At 37.3% G+C, this 21,970-nt stretch overlaps 1 protein-coding gene across 1 annotated transcript; it reads left to right on the forward strand.

The window, feature by feature from the left end:
- Positions 1 to 293: 293 nt before the first annotated feature.
- On the forward strand, positions 294 to 21,672 carry LIPI (lipase I). Its single transcript, XM_037378033.1, has 10 exons — positions 294 to 500; positions 5,147 to 5,523; positions 7,155 to 7,263; positions 9,754 to 9,855; positions 11,296 to 11,385; positions 12,563 to 12,730; positions 14,331 to 14,423; positions 16,467 to 16,578; positions 16,954 to 17,127; positions 20,887 to 21,672. The coding sequence occupies exons 1-10, from the start codon at positions 452 to 454 to the stop codon at positions 20,996 to 20,998; spliced, it is 1,386 nt and encodes a 461-aa protein (XP_037233930.1). The 5' UTR covers positions 294 to 451; the 3' UTR covers positions 20,999 to 21,672.
- Positions 21,673 to 21,970: the final 298 nt, after the last annotated feature.

Consider the following 21,970-nt stretch of genomic DNA (forward strand, 5'->3'; position numbering starts at 1 on the left):
ATGACTTCTTGTTCTAAGTTTCTTGTGCCCATCTCAGTGCCTCTAACTGCATTTGAGTGACAATAAAAAAAAAGACACATGGTGGGTCGGGTCTTGAATGTGTACCGCTAGTTATTCTGCTTCCTAAATTCCACACATGTAACAGAGTTGTCAGTAATACATAACATTGATTGCTTCTGTGTAAATCTGCTGATAGCCAGAGCGGGAAATGGATTAAAACCCAGTCCCAACCCTTAAAGACCAGAAACTACCCTACCTACTGAAGTCATTCAATAGGAGGAGTCATGAATTGCAGAAGCTTAAACACAGCTTTGCTTTCTGCTTCCTGCTCTACATGTCACTTAGTTCATCAGTGGCATTGAGTTAGGTTAGTAGTCTAGCATACTATAAAGAAACACTCGGTTTGCCACTTGTCTGTGGATTATTACATATTGCTTTTCTCCATTTCCACATGCTGAAATTGTGTCTCTTCATCTGTTTGATACACTGGGTGAAATCAGGTAAGAACCATTAAGTTTATTTGTAATGTAGTCTCTCGGCTTTATTCAAGCATCGAAAAATGAATATTCCTTCATTTAAATTAACCAAAAGATTAAAACATTTAAATTATGCCTAATGGAGCAGATGATTAGTAAAGAGAATTTGATCACTTTGAAACTAGGACGTAGGTTTTCATTTTAAAGTAAATAGAAGAAAGCCTGATACTTTATCTCTGGCTGTACTTTGCACAGAGACACACTCAGGTATGTGCACTTAGTACCAAGTAAAGAGGAAATTGTGAAATAGTTTTAACGTGTTAACGTAAGTTTATTATTTATTGCTTATTTGATAGGTTGACAGGTTTTCAAGTTACGTGTTATGCTTTAAATAGTAATTTTTTTTTACAAAAAAAGTGTGCACTTACGGTGTTCCCCTTTTAAACCACAGAAGATACAACGCTTACAAATGTACATAGGAAAGTTAAAATATTAACTGAGTTAAAATGCACATGTAACATCCCAACACATATCTGTATGTTCTGAATGTACAGAAAAGTGTATGTGACTACTCCCATAGGTGTGCAGAAAGGGCAGCTGGGTATTCCTTCCAGTAATCAATCAGAAATAAGAGTTTGAAAAACTTCCCTTAATGACTCCTTGCTAAACAATTAAAAGTATTAAATCTGTAAATCTGTTTACTGTGGAATTAGGTAAATACTGTAAAGACATAATATTTTTTTTCTCTATTTACTTTTCAAAGAATAACTGCTGTCATTTCACAGCCATTTGTAAATGAGTTGTTTCCCTTTGACATTTGCTAACTATTAAATAGGTTTCATCAGTTAAAATAATTTCCTTGGAATTTTATTTTATGTATAAGTGATTTCTCACTTCCATGAACCAGACTGTGTCTCTGTTTTATGTCCTTGTCATTCCAGTAGCTTTAGAAGAATTCTTATTTCTAGCAATCAAATGTTAAGAAATCAAAACATTTGAGTGTATATGGAGGAACACTTCAACAATATCTTACCATGAATCTTTATATGTTAGACGTGTAGGAGTGAATTATAAGGATCAGCGCTTAAACATGGATTTAAGAATAATATTTGGCAAAAATGAAATAATTTCCTGTTCTAGCTTTGCATCTGAATAGCAAATGTATTCAAGTAGCTGGTTTTTATTTTAGCTTTGTGTATGACATTTGGGTAATAGAATTTGCGTTCTAGTTTTTTCATCCTAGATCATTAGATGAAAACTAGAGATTAAATGCGACACATTCTATTAACTTCTTAATATCATGTCACATGTATGGCATTTTACCAGGGTCAGGTTATTAAAATTATTTTCATTAAATTCAAATTGCAGCTGAACAGCTCTCAGTTTCAGAACTTCTTGGATAAGTCTGAGAAATGAGATGAGTTGCCTTCCTGTTAGTTAACTTGTCCAGTAACCTCAGTAAAAGTTACTTACATTATTCAGTGTCTAAATTAGGAGAATGATAATACTTACTTTTAAATGTAAGTAATTCTGACTTTTCCCACGTGTAATAATTGCAGCTATTGTGATAAGGTAATAATAGGCATAAAATTTTTGTCTGTTTGATTTCAGACAGGCAGTTTCAGGTCATTTCTAATGCTCTGTAACTTCAACCCTGCTCCAGTTTGCAAATACACATCGGTTTTATCAGGTCTAGTCCAGAGGTGACTGGTTTAATCATCGTAGATATATGGTCTTTCCTTGAGGTCTAGATTCCTATGTGAATTTGTGTCTTTATTGAACCTTTAAGGCACCCTAAGTGCTGTAATTCACATTGTTTACCTTTGTTTAGGTCTGCACTATAGCATCAAATACATTTTTCAGATACCTTGTACCCCCTGCCCCTGCACTTGCCCTTTACTAGTGAGGGCCCACTGTCTGTCTCAGATGTGCAAATGTAGTGGATTTGGTTCAGCCTGCTAGCCCCTTGCTGGGAAAAGGAGAAGAGCTAGAGCTGCTTCTCCTACAACTCAAAAATTCTTGAGAAATTCAGCACTTTTAAAATTAATTTTTAAGGAACTGAGTAGGCACTATTTCTCTTCCTACTTTTGCTTTCTAGAAGTTGACTTGTTTTAGAAAGTTGTTAGCAACAGAAACATTGAGAAAGATGCCATCAAATATCAGACAAAAGCCTTGTGTAAAGTAGCACAGTCCACTAGAAGTCAAGAGATGGGCCCAAATTTCTTTGGCCGTAAACCAGCTAATACCATAACGAAGGTGAAGAGGCCATACAGAGCAGCCATGACAGGCACTGGTGGTGTCCTCAGAATGCTGAGGCGGCTTATCCATGCAAGGCGACCTTAGCAGCCAAAGGATACATTTTAAGCATTAACTTTTGATGTTAATAAGCACACCGAGGGCGGGGGGGAGGGGAAACCAAGTCTTTTTTAAACCTTTTTGAAAAATCTCAACTCTTTTGTCGATCCTGACCGAGCTACATCTTAGCCTTGTGTACCATAACACTCTGAGTACAGAAATGCTAAATACTGCAGGTTTTCTTGTGCCATTATGTATGTTGACATTACAGATTCTTACTATTTCAAACTCAGAACAGGTTCCTGTGTTTCTTCTTTCTTTCTTGGCAATGGTGTCTTTATGGTGATCCAAAACTAGGGAAGGGTTCTGGGTCATCCCTGTACTACCAGGCAGCCGTTTCTTATCACTTGATCAAACAATAAGGCCTTAGGGACTGGCAACTTTGCTACCCTGGCCAAAAGAGGAAGAACGAACTACAATGGTCTTCTGTCACAGCACTCTCCAAACTACCCAGCTGCAACAAGGTCTTTTACCATCTCATACCAGCATAGGTGTCATATAGTCCCTCTGCTGCCTTCTTCTTGTCTTGCCTCATCCAGGGCCTGCTCTCTCTTCTTCTCTTCCTCGGCTCTCAACCACTTAACCAGCCACACCTGCACCTTATCTTCATCGGCCAACCCACCGCCCCTGAAGCCAACCCACAGCTGTATATTATCAATGTTAATTAACCCAGCTTTATTCTTCTACAATTCCTCCTTTTTTTTTTCTTAAAATTTCATACCTTGTGTTTTTAACAATCATTACAACCTTTTTACAAATAAATTTTTCATACAGTCCTCTATAACTCCTCTACAAAGCCTCCCTTTTTTTTCTTTCTCATATTTCATACCTCATGTTTTTACCAACCATCACAAACTTTTTACAAATAAACTTTTCATACAATTCAGACAACTTGTTCCTGAACTCATACTCATATTCCTTCTTCACTTTTATCTTGGACTTTTCATCTTCTGCAGGTTGATCACCTTCCTTCTTTGCTTTCTTAGCATTTGGGATTTTGATTCCTTCAGAGGGTGGCTCTGATGAACTTATAATGCCTTGTGCTTTCACCTCTTGAGTCTCACTGGACAGCAACCTGAGTGAGCTTTCAGCAGCAGCAGATCTAGAATACAGCACTAACACATCATTCTGTGTCCTGAAAAATTTCTTAACATCCGTGTTGTGGCCCATTTCTTCTTCAACTGGTGACACCTTCAACAAGCACATAAACACCAGCAAGATTACCACCAGGCCGAGCAGCAGCAGAAGCAACGGCAGGAGCCACTCGTGGCACTGCACTGCTCCTGCACCTTCCCCTGGCACAGCCGTCACCGCTGTCTGGCCAAACCCGCTCTGGACCTGCCACCGCTGCAGGCTGCTGCCACATCTGGCTGTGTACTTTGCCACTATCACCCATTACCCTCAGTCTCTCAACTCCTGGGCGATCAGGCTTCCCTCTCTTTGATCCCAGTAGCTCACCTTTACCAGTATCTGATCTGAACCCCCAGGCTCTTCCTGCCTATCTCAACACGATCTGGATCGCAGGCTATCCCTGCCTGTCTCCGCTACATTGGATCACTGCCATTACTGTTTCAAACATCCCCCAGCACAGCCATCACCGCTGTCACCACTCAGTACACTCAGTCTCATAATTTGAAGGGCCTCACACGGGGCGCCAATTGTCACAGCACTCTCCAAACTATCAAGCTGCAACAAGGTCTTTTACTATCTCATACCAGCATACTCTTTGTACAGTCTCTCTGCTGCCTTCTCCTCACTTCATCCAGGGGCTGCTCTCTCTTCTCTTGCTTCTTCCTCAGCTGCTCTCTCTTCACTGGTTCTCAACCACTTGACTTAACCAGCCACAGCTGCACCTACATCTAGATCGGCCAACCCACAGCCCCTGAAGCCAGCCCACAGCTGTATATTATCAATGCTAATTAACCCAGCTTCATTTTTACAGCCTTCTTGTTCATGCAACACGCACTAGTTGTGACAAAATTCTGAGAACCTGAATTTGATGGTTAAGCAGAGAATCTTAGCAACACCGACTACTAATTTGTATTTGTTTGCAGAAAATACATTGTTCAGGAACACTTAGAAAGCTCAATTTTGTATTTGAAGAGTTCAGAGGAGCATAGTGGTTTCTGTAGAGCTATTAGTTAAACTGTGGCTCCTCATTGTTCACTGTATGTTCTGGTGCTTCATTCCAAAGGTCTAGAGTGAACAAAATGGAAGTTCTTCACTTTTAGTGCAAAAATGTGGAAAGAAAATTGCAGAGGTGGTATTTCAGGTGGTCTAAAATGAAATGACTGTACTGTTTTAATCTTTTTCAGATGAGGAGAAAAAATGTCCTGAATTTACAGACCTTAATATAGGCAATGCTTTGTCTGGAACAGAACTCCAAGTCCAGCTACTACTGTACACACGGGAAAATCCAAATTGTTCTGAGAGACTGATTGAAAACAATGTTACTGCATCTGAGTACCTTAATAACTCCAAGAAAATTGTCTTTGTTATTCATGGCTTCAGACCAACAGGATCTCCACCGGCATGGCTAGGTGACATAAAGGAGCTTTTACTGTCTTCAGAGGACATTAATCTCATTATAGTTGATTGGAATCGTGGTGCTACAACTGTGAATTACATAACTGCTGTTGAAAACTGCAGAAAAGTTGCAGAAATACTGAAAAACTATGTTGACCAGATGCTGGTAAGGCAGAGTTGCATCTGTTCTGAATAAGTTTCAATAGCATAGTTTGAATGGGAATGGATATTTAAAATATGTCTAAAGAGAAGCCCAGTGAACAATATCAAATTACTGAAGTATTTACAACTTTGCATGCAGTTATTACTGCATATGTTTAACTCCACCTGAGCTCTTATTTCCCTTTCACTGAAGTATGCCTGAGAGAGCATCTGATTTCTTTAGGCAGCTGGAAGTTTTGGGTCTTCTGGAAAGAGTGAATGCACCAGTGGGGAGGTGAAGTGAGAGATATTCAAATGGTATCCAGCATTAAAATTTTACAAAAGCATCACACTACTATTTTTAATATTAAACTATTATATTTAAAGATTTTAAATGGCAAAGAAATCACAGGCAGAGATATAAATATTTGTTCCAACATGATATAAGCTTCTCGATTCTAGAGGGAGTTGCAGAAACAGTTGTTGATGCCAGTGGTTTTAACTGGGCTTTAGATTTATTGCTTAAGCAAATGAACAAAGCATGTTATCATCTCATTTATGCTATTGTTAGATTTATCACTTGACTTTTCTTCTGTTCTCATCACTTCTTTTCCCTCCTATTCTCTGAAATTTTCAGTGCTGTGCAGTAAGAAAATACTCATGTGAAATTTGAGTAAAAACCCCAGCATTCTAAGAAATGCTTGGGTGAAAGAAGAGAAAGCATATCAGGATCTGTCCTCTGAGACTAGATACAGTGATAACAAATTGCAGTTATGACAATAAGTTTATTGTTATGGGATTGCAAAATGAAAAAGGTCTATCAGAACAGTCCCCAATCCAGAGTGGGTTAAAAAGGTGTATTTTGCAAATTTCTTGATACAGATTTTTGGTGAATTGCTGGTTACAGATCTGCCTGGCAAAACAATGACAGCAGGGCATGCTTAAGCCAATCTTTTTGTGCGAGTCATCCAGGTGATGGTGGTGGGGTATGTTGTGTCCCTCAGCTATCAGTTTCATACTGATTCATGGCAAGCTGCCATGAGGCCTTTGTTAATTCATTTTGGGACATATCAATATGTCAGACCCACATAGCATCCCATCACTTTGCAGAGATTCCAGCAGGCCTGTTGGAATTGTTTCAGAGTTCTTCAGAGTTTTGGGGTTTTTTAAATACTGCCTGCTTTGTAGAATGGGCATCGTAAGGCTTTCCTACAGGTGTGCATTTGGCACCATTATTCAGTGGTTCTGTGGCATAAGGCTTTGTTAATGGTATGTTTTAAATTTATTTTCTTTGAAAAATAAGTCAGAGGGAGATTTTATTTTTTTCCTAGTTCATAGTTTTGATTCATCTTTCTTGTATCTGGTGAATTTCTTCCTTTTCTCTCCCTTGCTCCCCTTCCAGTATGACATTTGGGAAGAAATGTGATTCAAGCTTCCTTTTTAAATTTTTCTAGTCAAAGAATTTCATATTTACTACACTTTTTAACTAGTACAGAATGGCAAACTGAAAAAACTTTGGAATTTACATTTGTTTATGAAGTTAGAAAGTTAGAGATATAACTTAGAGTACTGACAACAAATGAAAACTAAAGCAGTCTGGTGATGTCTGTTCAATTAACTATGGTTGTGGCTTTGGGTTTTTTTTTTCCCTGATAGGTGGATGGAGCTTCTCTTGACTCTGTGTATATGATTGGAGTTAGTCTTGGAGCTCATATAGCTGGTTTTGTTGGCCAGAAGTATAATGGCAAACTTGGCAGAATTACAGGTAAGGCTTTTAATCCTGATACATGTATTCTAATGTACCTTCTATTGTTGTAGCTACAAATCACATAGATGCTAGCACTATTGACAAATGAGAACTGACTATTTAGTAACATACAGGAGGGAAAATGTATCCCTGATAAAAGTATCTCTGTGAAAGTCTGCCTTCAGGATGTAAGTTACAGATGACATTTTCCAACCTGCTTACCTCTAATCTCTCAAATGAGAATTGAGTGCTACATCCAGATGCCATGGAAGCTAAATGATATGCTACCTGAGTTTCTGTCTGATTGACAGAGCAAGTCAGGTCCCTGTGAAGGGAAGTTCAAAAGCTCTTGGTCAGACCACAGTTATCGGGCACAAGGATTTAGTTTCAGTTCGAGGTATCTGAACATGATGTAGGCTTTAGTACTTTGAGCTGTCTCATACAGAAAGCTTAGATCAGGTGTGCAGCCTGTTTATGGATACTGGAAATTTTACCTCATCCTTGTTGCATCATCAGCATTGCCATCTGTGGGAGTGATGCGTACAGTGAACACTGAAATACCCTCATGGGGGTACAATTTTCAGGACCACACAAAGTTTAGGATTAACTTTTAGATGCTGGTTCCTAAGGCAGAACCCACAGCACTGATTTGAGTGCACAGGCTCCACGTACTTCTTGTGGTGAAAGCAAAACTCGCTGCAGCTAGCCTGTTGAGAAGGAAGCTGACTAAGCTAAGTATCAGAAAAGGTGAAAAGGGGAGAAGATTGTTGGATCCTGATAGTGTTTAGGATTTAAAAAAGCAGCTGTTTCCAGACTGAAAGAAGACAGTTAGCTCTCCCCGAGATTCATACCTCCCCAAACCCTCTCTTTGGGTACTCAAGTAATTTTTTCCCCCAAATGTAAGAGGAGTCAGTGGCCAGCCTTAAGAAAGGGAATTAGGGACTCCTCCCCTTTTTGTACAGTAATCTGAAAGTCAGGGCATTTTCTAAGAGTATGATAGGCTCCAGCTATATTCTGTTTGTTAAGAATATAATTTCCACTTTACACAATTTCCTAGAGTTGCCATCACTGGTTGGGGACAGTCTTGACTGCAATGCTAGGCTAGCAGGTCTGTGTCCTCTCTGTACATTAACTGGGAGCCTCACAGATCCGTATCATTTCTGAACTCAGATGCTCACAGTCTAATGGAATTATATGAAATGTTTCAATCACCTTCTTATAATTACAGATATGGATGACTAAAGACAAAGACTGAGTAGTCCAAATCCACAAGGCCCGTAACCTCTTATGTGACTATTTTGATACTTTTTCTTTCAAACAACTTGTGCCAGTGTCCCAAGCTGATGTTGCAAAAGTGAGATTTTAAAAAGGAAAAGATATTTTCTTCATCACTGTTTGGAGGTTTTGGAAATACAAAACTAATTATAAACAATTAAAACAATGACCTTTGTCACCTGGGGTACTATAAACGTGAATTCCTGGCATTCCATGATACTTTGTGGTAGTCTGGGTCTTGGTTATCTCAATCTTGAGAGAGAACCTTCCTAGACTATTCCTTACAGCACATCTGCCAGTTAAATCATAATACAAGTTTTGATAGTCTGAGGTCATACACTGTCCCTTTCAGTCCATGAGAATGTAATTAGGAGTCATTTAAGTGTAGGAATATGTTTTGCATTGACAGTTGTATTTTCCATCTTTGCTGCTTTTTCTTTTCCTGTCTTTGTGCTTTTGTTGTCAAGAAAATAGGAGCAGAGCAACCCTCGGCTAACAATTTTGCTTTCCTGTGAAGGACAGAAATTACCATCTTGAAAATTATCAGGCTTCAGGGCTGCACAAAAATAATTCCCTATCCCTAAAATGAATGACAATACGCAGTGTTTATACTTCAAATACTTTGTCACCCAAATCCCCTCCTCCTTATATAAAGTGCTTTTTGTGGATCTCAGTTGGAATCTCTTGTCATAGTTGAGTTTTGATGTTTTCACCCTCAGGTGAAATTGTGGTCAAAAGCTAGTGTTTCACTTAGTTGTATATAACAATTGTTTTTCTACAAGTAATTGCAACAGCAGCTGATAAAATGATGGAGGCATGTTTGAAATTGTCTCCATCCAATTTGATTTCTTCATCTTGTGTTTTTTGTGCATTTTGTTTTTAGGAAGTACATAACAGCTATGACATTTTCTAGGGAAAAGAACAAAATTAATTCTTCCGAATTGATCCCTAATGCTTTTGGCTTATATTCATCTGGAGAACTGGGAGATGAGCACAACTACTTAGGGAAAGAGAGAAATTCAAAGATATGGGTTGATCAGTTTTGTGGTAGGGACCCTTGCTTTGCTTAGCAAGTTGAAGAATAGAAACTTCAGTAGAATTGTGCTGTTTTTTTCTTTCTATTATTATCCCAGGAAAATGAAGTCTTTGACAAATAATGCTCAAATGTTGGTCTTGTATATATCTGTAGAAACAGAGCCCAGGATTTGTAATGCTATTGTTATTTTCATTCAGGACTTGATCCAGCAGGCCCTTCGTTCACTCGACAACCTCCAGAGGGGAGACTGGATCGTACTGACGCACAATTTGTAGATGTAATCCATTCAGATAGTGATGGTAATGACATAATCTTAACTTTCCTATTTCAACTCAAAAGCAGTAAAGCAAAAGAGAAGGGACAAACTATTTCAGTAACATCAAAACTGTGCTGCAGAAGTATATTTTGTGTTATTAGATGGATTCCTGTGCTGTTGCTTTTTAACATTACCTGTACTTTTTAAACTGTACTGTATGTTATTATACCTATTCATGAAGAAATTGAAAGTCAGCTTTGCTAATGAATTAAACAATAATGAACTGTTTTGTTCAGTTCTGACATAAGTAGCCATGTTATTGAGTTAAATTTCATGACTGAACCTGAAAATATCAAAATAACTTTTATGTCCAACACCTAACAGAAGGCATATGTAGATAACTGTATAGTCATGGGTCCATTTATTGTCATGCAAAAATAGCAACTACACCACTGTCATTTATGTCTTGTTATAGTATATTCCTTCTGAATACAAAAACCTGAAGTCTGCACATTGGATAAGGTGTGCCTATTGCATTCATTTATGATACTGTTATTTGAGAAATAGTTCAGTGTTAACATTGTTTTGTTGTGCTAGTGTGTATGAACATAGCAGTTGTAAGGACATGATTATCACTGATTTGGTCCCTTTTGAGACAGACAGTCTCAGCTGTATCACATTAGTACACTACAAATCCACTGCTTAAAATTCTAAATCGCATTACTGTAGCATTAAAGTGAAGAACATTGTGAAGGCTGCTTCATCCATGCTATAGTCTGTTACTTTTTTTCTCTCAAAAGCATAAGTAAACCTTTCAAACCTACAAGACATGTCCTATTATTCATGTAATTTCCTATCAGTTTCTTGAATAATATTAAAAATTAAGCATTTTACTATACAAATTTATATGTGAAGCTGTAAAATACCAATTTTTGTAATGCTCCAGTTATGTGAATAAAGTGTGGTAAAAAGGAAGGTAGGTGAGACTGAGCTAAATCTTACTCATGGTCTTCCATAGGTCAGATACTGATTTTTCTACTTTGATATGCTGCTTACTTTAGCATAGCTCAGAATCCAATGTCACATGCAAAAAATGGAAAATATTACTCTAATGAAAATTACATTGGGAAGGAATTTTGGTTACTGGAGAGAACATGAACTTCATAAATTTCTTTGTGTAAATAATGCCTCAGCTACAGCACTGAATAGTTGCTTCTGTTCTTTATTTTCTGTGGCAATAGGAATCTTATGCACATTTGTACACGTTTGTGTACAGCGTTTTACATGTGTATAATTTTCTCAAAAAGAAAAAACCCATGGTTTTTAACTCATAACATGACTTGCATTTACAGAACTAAAGAACAGTATGATTGCGAAAAGAAAAATTAAGACCTTTATGTTATTTTTAATGAATGTAATGATAAAATTATTGACTGCATAATGTTGTTTATGGTTTTTTTGGTGCATAATCTTTTTACTTTAGCACTAGGTTTCAAGAAACCTTTAGGAACCATTGATTTCTATCCAAATGGTGGAATGGATCAGCCTGGTTGTCCGCAAACAGTATTCAGTGGTAAATAAAAATGTGTTCAATTAATGAGAAAAGAGTTTGAGATCAAATCAAAAAAGATTAAACTGAATTCAATGGACAATGCACGTATTCAATAATATGGCAGCTGAGGCCATTGTATACTTTATTTTTCATCCCCACTCAGCAAATAAGAAATAACAAAGACATTTGACATCTTTTATTTAAATAAAGATCTTCCTATAAGCATACGTACTCCATCATACCATTATTATTGGTATGATGGAATTATTATTACATATACAGTCTGCATACAGCAATCATTATTTTTGTGTGTTTATATATGGCTAGGCATGGGGAAAGATGTTTGTATCCAAGTGGTCTGGACAGGATCATTTCCATATGATGTGGAAGGCAAGGCTTTCAAGTCTTCCTTGTGTCTTAGGCTCCTCCTGGTTGGCAATGATGAACTAGGGTTTGGACAAGTCTTTTAGGCTCTGGGATGAAAGCAGTTTTACAACACGATCTTTTGTTGTGGAATTTTTCTTATTTCAACCTCCATAAATCTTATGCAAGGTTGCTGTCCATTGCTTTTGTTTACTTTTTTTTGGATATGTTTGTGTCTGTCTGTGTTTCTGTTTCTAGTCAGCACAGTGCTGCTACAAATTAGAGCAGCTGTAAAAGCATAGGGCTTCCACAGGCTTGCCGTGAGTATGGGAGAATCCATTAAGACTCAGGATCAGCTTTATCTGTACAATTCTCGTAGTTTGTTTTGCTAGGAGAGGAAGGAATTTATATATAGAGAATAATCTCTGAAGTGTTCTTCATGGTAATTTTTCTGCCAAAATATTCTGCACTGGATGCAATGTGGCAAATTTTAACTCAGACTCAGGCTTTATAACAAAAAAATATATGTTTGCATTTTATATATCTATATACATATAAAAAAAAATTGATGGGATTTAGTACACTATTTCTTACATATAAAACACTGTAACTTTTTGCTTTACTTGTAATATTCAAAATAGTCTTCAATTTCTTCTTTTTCTGTGTGTACATCCAGTTTTTACACTTGGTGGGCAAGTAGCCAAAGAATAAAGGCATGGGTAACTAAGAACGATTCAGCTAAATGGGATTACTGGATTGCTTTGACAACACCTCTTCTTTGATGAAGAGAAATGATTACATATTCTTTGTATATTTTGTTTTTTCTTTCCTGAAGGACTTCAGTATTTTAAGTGTGACCATCAAAGATCTGTTTTCCTCTTCTTATCATCTTTGAAAGGAGAGTGTGACATAATAACATACCCTTGTGACTCTTACTTGGATTACAAGAGAGGAAAATGTGTTGATTGTCAAGCTTACCAGCCAATGTCCTGTCCAGTACTGGGTAAGTGTTACTATATCTGCTCTGGGCTGGGTAAGATTTTCCAGGGAATCCAGATTAGCTCTTTCTGGGCCTTCTCCAGAGATCTGTAGTATTGTGTTAAGGGATCTGTAGAGACTGATCACAGGCAGAGCTGCATACTGCTTAAAGTACTTTAAAGTTTATGTCTTCGTCTGCTTTATAGTTATCATTTAGACACAGGCTCTGAATGTTCCTAACCTTTGATCATTATGCTTTCCAGTCTGAAATGGGTTCACAATGGATCTCCTTGCTATAGAGAAACTGCTTCTACTTGGTTCATCACTTTAGGCTTTCACAGTGTGTTATCCTCCATAGAATACATGTGGTTTTTATTTAACAGTAGTAGTGGTTACAGCAACTTCATGGTTTCTCTGGCTTTTCTTTTGGAATCAAGCTTTTATTTGGAGGGGGTTTTAGGTGTTTGGGGTTTTATCGCTTTTAGAGAGGAATTGGGGACAGTTTGAAAAGAGCTATGGTAGTGTGAGCATTTTCTAGTTGTCAGGGGTTTCTCAAGAACGAAACTTTAAAAATATTTAATTAAAAGTTAACATTCAGTTTGTACCACATCTTTTTTACATCTTTATATTGGGATTTACACCCTATTTTAGTTAGATCAGGTTTGAAGAAAAAGCATAGATAGATCTGTATGCTATTTTATAATAAAACCCAACCATAACGGGACCTTATAATATGGCAGAAAGACTCCAGAACTTCCCCAGAAAGGTTATTAACCACGCCTGATGTACTAGTACAGAATGCCCAAGCTAGAGGTGGAGAAATCTTTGACCAGTCAGATGCCACTTTTTTTTTTTTTTTTTTTTTTTAAATAACTATAAAACCTATGAGGAAATGGCATGCACCTGAATCCAGGAGCTGGGAAGAGAAACAGCATCCTTTTGCTGCAAGCTTTCCTGCTTACTGGCGTGCAGTGACAGCTCTGCAGTCTGGAATTAGCCCTTGTTGTCCAGTCTAGGTAAAGAGATCAAGAGGAAGAGAATATGATCAGCCGTTTTAGAAACAAGGACTAGTTGTCAAGTCCCAAAGACAATAAGCATGGAACTCAAAAGTTCTTTCTGCATTACGTCGATAAGCTTAGGAAGTTTACAGAGTATCTAACATTTTATTAAATAATATCCACAATTATACACTAAAGAGTTCTAAAATACTTACTTTAATGATTAAAAAAAAAAAGGAAGAAAGAAATTTTACCTAATATGAAGATGTTCTGTAACTATTCTCTGCAAATATATGGGCTACTTCTTTGGGTTTGTTTTTATTAACTCTGCAGGAGTTTATAAGCACTATTTTTTGGAGTTAGTACTCTAGACTAAATAGATTCCAACTATTACCTTATGACAACTTTAGTGATGCTAAAATATTAGAAGAATGAAATACTTAACCTGCTACGTTCTACTATACTCAGGGGATTCCTGCGTTTTCCAAGTCAATTTACTTTCTCACAGAATATTTAAGAAAATTAAAGCCAAATCTGTCACTTTGGATGAGATTCTTTTTTGTAATTGTATGTGTGTCAAGGTTTTGCTAAATGTCTGAAATGAAATATTTAAATTTTGGATTACAGGTTATCATGCTGATAGATGGAAAAAACTGTTAATCCCAAAGACTTCACCAACAAAAGCTTATTTTGATACCTCGGACCGACACCCATTCTGCAGTGAGTGACTGAATACATACATACCAAACTTCATGAATTGTTATGGCTGTTATTTGTTAGCTGATCTGGAGTGAAAGCATGTTTAAAGTAGAAAGTTATTGTTAGCTGCTGTGTAAAATGGTGTAATAAACCATGAGTGTCAGTTCACAGACTGGAGGAAGAAGAATGATTGTGGCAGAGTAGGCAATAAGTGAACTGAGAAAGAAATGTGACTTTAAAAGTAATGGGATGAACTACCAAGAAGTCCAGGAGGGAAGAAGGAAGCCAGAAAATGAGGATCAAGTGATAGGAAAAAACTGGAAGTGAGAGAACCTGTTTAGATATGATCATTGCTGCCATTTTCCAAGAGCAAAAATGGGAAGTGAGACTGCCCTAGCTGGGGCACAAAAAAAAAAAAAAAAAGAAAAAAAAAGAAACCTGTCTTTCATTGCTGTTTCTTCCAAAGGGCCATGGAGAGGTTAACAAAGATGTGACAGATTTTACATAACTCCTATTCCCAGTGGTCTATCAGCTCAACCCAAACACGCTACCACTGTTCTCCCTGGCTCCTGTCTGCTTGGGTTTTGCTTTTTCCTGCTCTCAAGGCTGCACAGGCCGCTAGGTCTGTCTCTTCTTCGTTACTTTGACAGAAAAATACAGATTTGCTTTCACTCTCACACACACTAAAATCTCGGAATTCATCAAAATTCTTGATTTTGGTGAATCTTGATGATGGAAGAAGTACACTGCAGAAGAAAAAACATTATGTATGGTATTCTGGGACAGGAGTGGTAGACGAGAGAAAAGAGGGGGACAAATATTATCAAACACAGGAGGAGGCACATGGAGAGGAATGAGAAACCTTGTAATGACAGCGTAAGTTTAAGGGAAAATATGCAAAGTAAAGAAGAAAAATGAGTCTACTAAACCAGCCTGAAACATAGGTCCTTTGTTAACTAAAGCCTTACTTTAATTCTCAGTATATAAAACCATGAGGGGAGAGAAATTAACCAGAAGTCTTAACTAAGTGAAACTGTAAACCTGAGCAGGGCAAGTTTTTCATACAGGGTGAGGCTTGGTCTTTTAGAAAAGAACGTTAAAAAGCAATATAAAAAACAAAAAGAAATTTTGAAATTGGCTTCCTTACTTTGGGAGTAGTAAAGGTGTGTTTCCTCTGGGTAGCCATAGCACAGTTACAGTGTTGGTGGTGGTTACAGAAGTGTGGTGGAAGGCCAGGTCAGGGTTTCTGAGGGCTCAGCGGGGCAGTGCCCACCCCAGGTACCCAGCCTGTTGTCCTGAGGCCGTGGGCCCTCCAGGAAAGGGGGAGAAGGGACTGGAGCATGGGAGATCAATCGGATACCTCTCCTCTTCCTGAGTCTTCCCCATGAGTGTCTAGTATCCACACAGAGGTTTTGGTAAGTTGACTTCTCTGAGGGAAGGGTGCTTGGAGGACCTGTATTGTTGCACCTGCTTAGGCTGGGCAATAGCAGCAGGGAGAGGGGAGGAACAGCATCGGCACAAGCACGGGAATAATGTCTCTTCAGCTTTACTGCCCGATTAATCTGCTTACCTAGCTAACTGCCCACTTTGCCTATATATAAGGCTTGTGCCGATGCTGTTCCTCCCCTCTCCCTGCCAATGTATCTCAGCTGTTTTCTGGACATGTCTCTGGTGGATAATGTGCTAGTCTTGCCACGCTAATGGCTGTAATATCACCTCTTTGCAGAGCTTGCCAAAACCTGAAGGTGCTCGTTAGGGCTTAATTCTGCTTTTTTTCCTTAGGCAGGTCAAACTTTTCATGCTACTTCTGATGGTAGCTTTCTGATGCAAATCCTTTTTATGTAAGAACTGGAGGAAATTATACACTAATTACATTCCAAGCAGCCATTTGGTAGAAGCTATTTTTTGTCAATAGCTGCCTTATTCTGCTTTGAGCTGGTAACTTAAATGTAGAGTCACTATTCCTGTCATCAGTCACTGAATGCTTTTAACAGGGTGATAATAACAACTGTGTCCTCTTAAGGTCATTCTTTGAATCTTGTTATTTCCTATTTCTTTTTGCAGTGTATAACTACATACTGGATATTACTACTTGGAATAAGAACATTAGGAGAGGTTTCATTAAAGTTAAAATAACAGACTATGCTGGAAACACAGTAGAATCAGAGATGAATAGGTATGTTGCGCTTTGTCTCTGAATCTCTTTTATCACTTTATAAGAATAATTTTCTGAGTTTCCTGAACTTTTAACTTGTTAACTTGTAAGTAAAAAAATTATAATGGGGTTGTTAAGACTTGGCCATGGCTCCTGTTCATGGAGATTGCTCAGTGTCAGAGGCAATGCTCCTCACACTGAAATGATCCTCTCTCCATTTATGAACTAGCCCAGGTTCTTGCACAGTACTCATTTGAATCCACTTCAAGGTATCTTTGTTCTGAACAATCAGAGTTGATATATCTTGCAAGATTTCTGATCTTAATAATGCTGCTTAGCAATAATGAATATTACTCGGCTAACAAAACCCTGACTAGCTATAATGTTTTTCTTCAGTGAAGCTTCAACATTTCAGCAATACAAAAGAGTCAAAGTACTAACTGGATTTTACCAAGACCTTGACAAAATATCAAAAATTTCCTTGACCTTTTCTACGAAGACTTTACTAAGCCCAAAACACAAGCTTAGGATTCTCCAGATGAGTCTGAAATCTCTTAATAATCCAGAAAGGTAAGCATTTGTCACATATCAAAGTTGTGTATCGACTGAACTGCTCAGCATGTTTCCTCAGAAATATGTATTTCCCTCTATTGATTTTTTAATAACATATTCCTAGATGCATGAATATCCTTCTCATCCTACCCAAGATCAAATTTATCATGGGGAAGTCACGCAGGCTGCTGCTGCTGGCTGGTCACAATGGGTTTTCAAGGACCATTTACGTAGACCAGCCTGACTTACACCTGTATGGTTAAGTTCTCCTCCAGAAGATAAATTTTAGTAACACTTTTCTGATTTTAATCATGTGTCCATACACAACTTTTCACACTTGGTTATGAAATTGAGCACTTCAGCTACTTGTGTGACTAGCATAGGCTTTTGGTCTTGTTGCTGAAAGTAGACACCTTCCAAGACCAAAACATAGTCTATGCTTGCCTATGCTTAAAATTAAATCACCTGCATTTTTTAATAATTAAATATCATTGTTAAGCTTTTATTAATTATTGCTGGCTTAAAATACATTAGCGTTATTGCCATATGTTCATTTTTTAGATCTCCAGAGTTACTTGTACAATAGCACTAGCAATTAAATTTTACTTTTGCGTCTTGTTAAAGTAACATATTATATGGATTAGGTAAGAAATATCCAGGAGCAGCAAGAGTACTTTATTTTAGAGTTGTTACATTTATTTGCTTCATATGAATGGCAGACTCAACAAGGTCAGAATTTAAAATAAAACCTAGTAATGGTTATCAAATAAGTAATGAGTGGGAATAATATTACAGTAAGATTAAGTCTTAAGTCAGTCTATTTTATTAACTTGAGAAATAACATTTAAGGCTTTCTGATAATAGCTTAGTAGAAATTGGGTATGGTGCTTCGTAAAAATTATGAAACCTTGTTAAATTAATCTATTATTTCATATTTACTGGAAAAGAGGAGGAGATGGGTGGGAGAGGCTTAGGAAGAAACAGAACACTTAGTAATCCAAATAGTACCCCAGAACGTATATCCATTAGACTTTATTACCTTGTTGAAGGCCATAAGTCTCAAGCTTTCAGGTGAACTGGCATGATTTTATTTAAAAGCATTTGGTGATGAGAGATAATCAAAGCTCTAAATCATGTTAATTTTTTTTTTTTTTTCTCAACCAAATGGTGATAAATCAGAAAATATATTTCGTGCAAGGCTATCAGCATTCAGGACTTTTTCAGATAATGATCTAGGAAATAAAGAAGATTTTCAGTGAACAGCCCTTATTGGTTTTGGGTTTTCATTCCCATTATTCTAATTCCTGTTAGTTTTAAAGTAAGATGCTCTTGATTTGCTTTAATATAGAATACACTAAAGTCCTTCTTTGTACAGAGCCTCATCAGATGGCACTCATATAGGCACATTAGATACTTTTAGATAGCAGTGGAAAATAGTGTATTGAATCACCATGTGGAGGTAATTTAAATGCAGATGTTACAACACTATTGGTTGCTATAATTACATAATTGCTCATTGTAATTATAACTACCTATATTTACCTTATTTAGTTACATATAATTACAACAATTACTTGAATACAGGATAATCAACTAGAAACCACATTAAAAATATTTAAATTATTCATATAAAAACTAGTAGGTAAAAAACAGGGGACAGGTGCAGGGATAAAAGACAACAGGGTTCTCAGTCTCCCCAGATCTGGGTTAATAGCAGACAGTGGAAGTTTGGGGAATATCACTGACAATTGTCTACTGGGCTGGGCCGTTGTTCATGCAGATGGTGTGGGAATGTGGGAGTGCTAAAAGGTACATATAAATCTGAGACTCTCTTTCTGGTCTCTGAGATAAATCATTCCTGCTCACCCATAAAACCAGAAAGCTTTCCTAACTTGTGTGTGTCCAGGTGTCAGCTCTTCCAAAATCTTCTGAACCTGTCAGTCAGTTCAAATGCAATTTATGGGGAGGGTGAATGTCTCAAAGATATTTAGGCCAGCCACCTTTGGATTTTTTAAACCAAAACAACAACAGGAGTAATAAAAAAGAAGACTTTATTAATACCGCTACTGAACAAGAGAGTCTGGCATGCCCTTGCTTTTTAGTAGAGAGCAGAGAAGCCACATGGGGTGGGGGCTTACGAGAGCCTTGCCTAACAAAAAAATTATTTGTGTTTTGCTCCTTGTTGGTGAACTGGAGAACCTGCTGCTTGCTCAGGGCTACTTTCCTGTAAGGCATTCTGGGTACTCAATAATCACAGGCTTAGATGGATTGCACTTCACATGGGATCAAGTATGTTGGAAACCCTATGATTTTATTTCTACTATTCATCATTATGGTCTGTTGAAGTATTGTCCCCCCTGTGGTTAGATAGAGCCCTTCCCAGGTGATGACCGCTGTTTGAGAATGACCATGCTAACACATTGTGCTGCTGTGTTGCAAATACGGTTGCAAATGTGGTAAAATACAGCATCGTACTGTTAGGTGAGATATTGAAAATCAACTTGGGAAATGGATGCATGCAATAATTTTGTATTGTTATGGTCAGAAATTTGTCCTGTGAATTCTTTCTTATAAGGATTTTTAAAATGCTGGCAATTTCAGTGCTTTTATGTCTCTTTTTTCTTCCTCTACAAAAATAATATAATAGTAAACCATTAAATTCAAACAAAAAAAAATTGTGCATGAAGGTTTGGATGAAATTCTATGGTTTGCATTATGCTGAATACCAGAATTTGTCTTGATCTTCTTAGTCATAAAATCTACTGTCTTATCTTTGTGGTGACATTAAAAGGCCTCAAATTCTTACACAGAAATCCAACAGTCCTTTCACATGTAGACAGGTGGAGCCGTGACTGGCTGGAAATCTTGCACTAAACGGCAGCAACAGAAGCGCCTGGTGCAATGTTCTTTCTCAAGCTTTGTCCTTTAGCTGGTCCACTGTACACTACATCCCAGTCTGAGGTGGATTGTGTTGTATAGCCATATCTGTGAGTTCAGAGAAATATAGAAGATAATTTTAAATAAAATCATAGCTTGTACCCCCTTAGAGGGGACATTAGAGGGTATGCTAGTCATTTGTCTGTTCAAACCAGCTCTCACTGTCTATAGTAGCTCATGAAGGACAGAGCTATGACCTGTCTCTGTCCTAAGAGGCAAAGCACCTATCTTGATGTCAAAAAGTAAGATTTTGTGTGTGACTCCCTGTGTGACCTCTGTGTGTGTATTCATGTAGTATTATGCAGTTCTGAGTTTTCTAGGTCTTTAGATGACAAATTACTCTTTTGCATGAAACTTTCTTATGCGTGCTGTCATTGCAACTGAAAGAGTTAAAAGATATTATGATGTGGTTTTCTACTTTCCTCTGTGGGATGAAAGCAGAGAAACTTTCATATCTAGGGAACTCAAAATAAATTATTCAGGCCCAGTGTTAACAGGAATTGAGCTGTTCTTGGACCATTGTTATAAAGAATTAATTTGAGAATTAATGGATGAAATATTGCATCTTTTTAGTTCAGACTAATGTGATACACTTCTTACTTGTGCCAGTTTGCACCATCCAGCTGATGTCCTGGTTGTTGTTCACAGTCTAGCAAAACCACTCAAATGATGCGTAAAATAGGGTGTAAACTTAAGAAGACATTTCTTCCTGTCCTGAGTACTGTCTCTGAGAGGTGGTAAATACTGGAGGTTTAATAATTCAAATACTGAGGCTTTTTTTCTATTAATATTAACTTTTTCTGATGTGCACATTTTTTTTTTCTTTTTCTGTATTTCTAGGCTGCAGCTGTGCAGATACGATTTTGTACTGATGGAGAACATTGAACTGACCTTCAAACCTATCCCTTGTCAGGAGAGGGGGTACATGAAGAGAGAGCTTCTAGTAACTTAATTTCTCTTATAGCAGTGGCATTTTGATTTTTCCTCAGGATAAAGACTGCAATGAGAAAAGAAATGAGATATGCTAGATTTATTTTCAAGAGTCTACCTGGAGATACTGGCTTTGAGTGCCTTAGGGTGAAATTAATTGAAAAGTACAGATATCTATGTATCTGGGAAATATGAATAAAGTAAATGTATCATGGTGGAGAACATGCAATGGTCTATTCATTATTATTTGTTAGCAGTGAAGCAACTGCTGAATTAAATATGAATTATCTGCATAATCCTGGCACGTTATTTGTCAAGTCATACATATATTTAATTATTTATTATTTGTAATGGCTTTTACATGGAAACAGAATTATCTGTCTACTAAGTGAATTTAATATACTGTACATGTGATCTACAGATCTAATACAGCAGTTTTGCTGTACTATGTTCATTGGATAATGTTTTCTCATTAGATAATGTCAGTCTGAGAATTGGAACAATAAGATTTGTGAGCACATATGTAAATTTGCTATTTAAATTAATTATCTTTATGTTCATTGTCGATGAATATTATTGCATCTATTCAGATTTTTTGGGAAATGGACAGGGCAGCGATGTTTCAGATAGGAAGTAATTCTAAAGTCTGTTCTGAAGATAACAACTTGAAGATGAAATAAATGCATTTTCATTCTGTTTCAGTTTGGGCTTCTTGGAATTAGAGCTGCTGCTCAGGTTGAGGTCCATGACAGCTTTGCACCTATTGGAGTGTGAGCAGGAGTAAGTCCTACATAAAGAATTCTTCCTCCAGTTCAGTAAAAGGTTTTCCAGTGCCAGACTGCCTTTGCCTTTCCTGATGGTAGTGATTGAAGAAGAGATATGTGTATTTTTCTTCAAGGTTGTTTTATGTATTTGACCCTGATTTCTTGTGTAAATGTGTCCTATGCATGTTTTCCTTTTCCTTTCTTATGTCCCTGCTGTCTCTGCTCTTGAC

This window comes from Falco rusticolus, chromosome 2 (genome assembly GCF_015220075.1).
Source record: "Falco rusticolus isolate bFalRus1 chromosome 2, bFalRus1.pri, whole genome shotgun sequence".
In the NCBI taxonomy this organism is placed as follows: domain Eukaryota; kingdom Metazoa; phylum Chordata; class Aves; order Falconiformes; family Falconidae; genus Falco; species Falco rusticolus.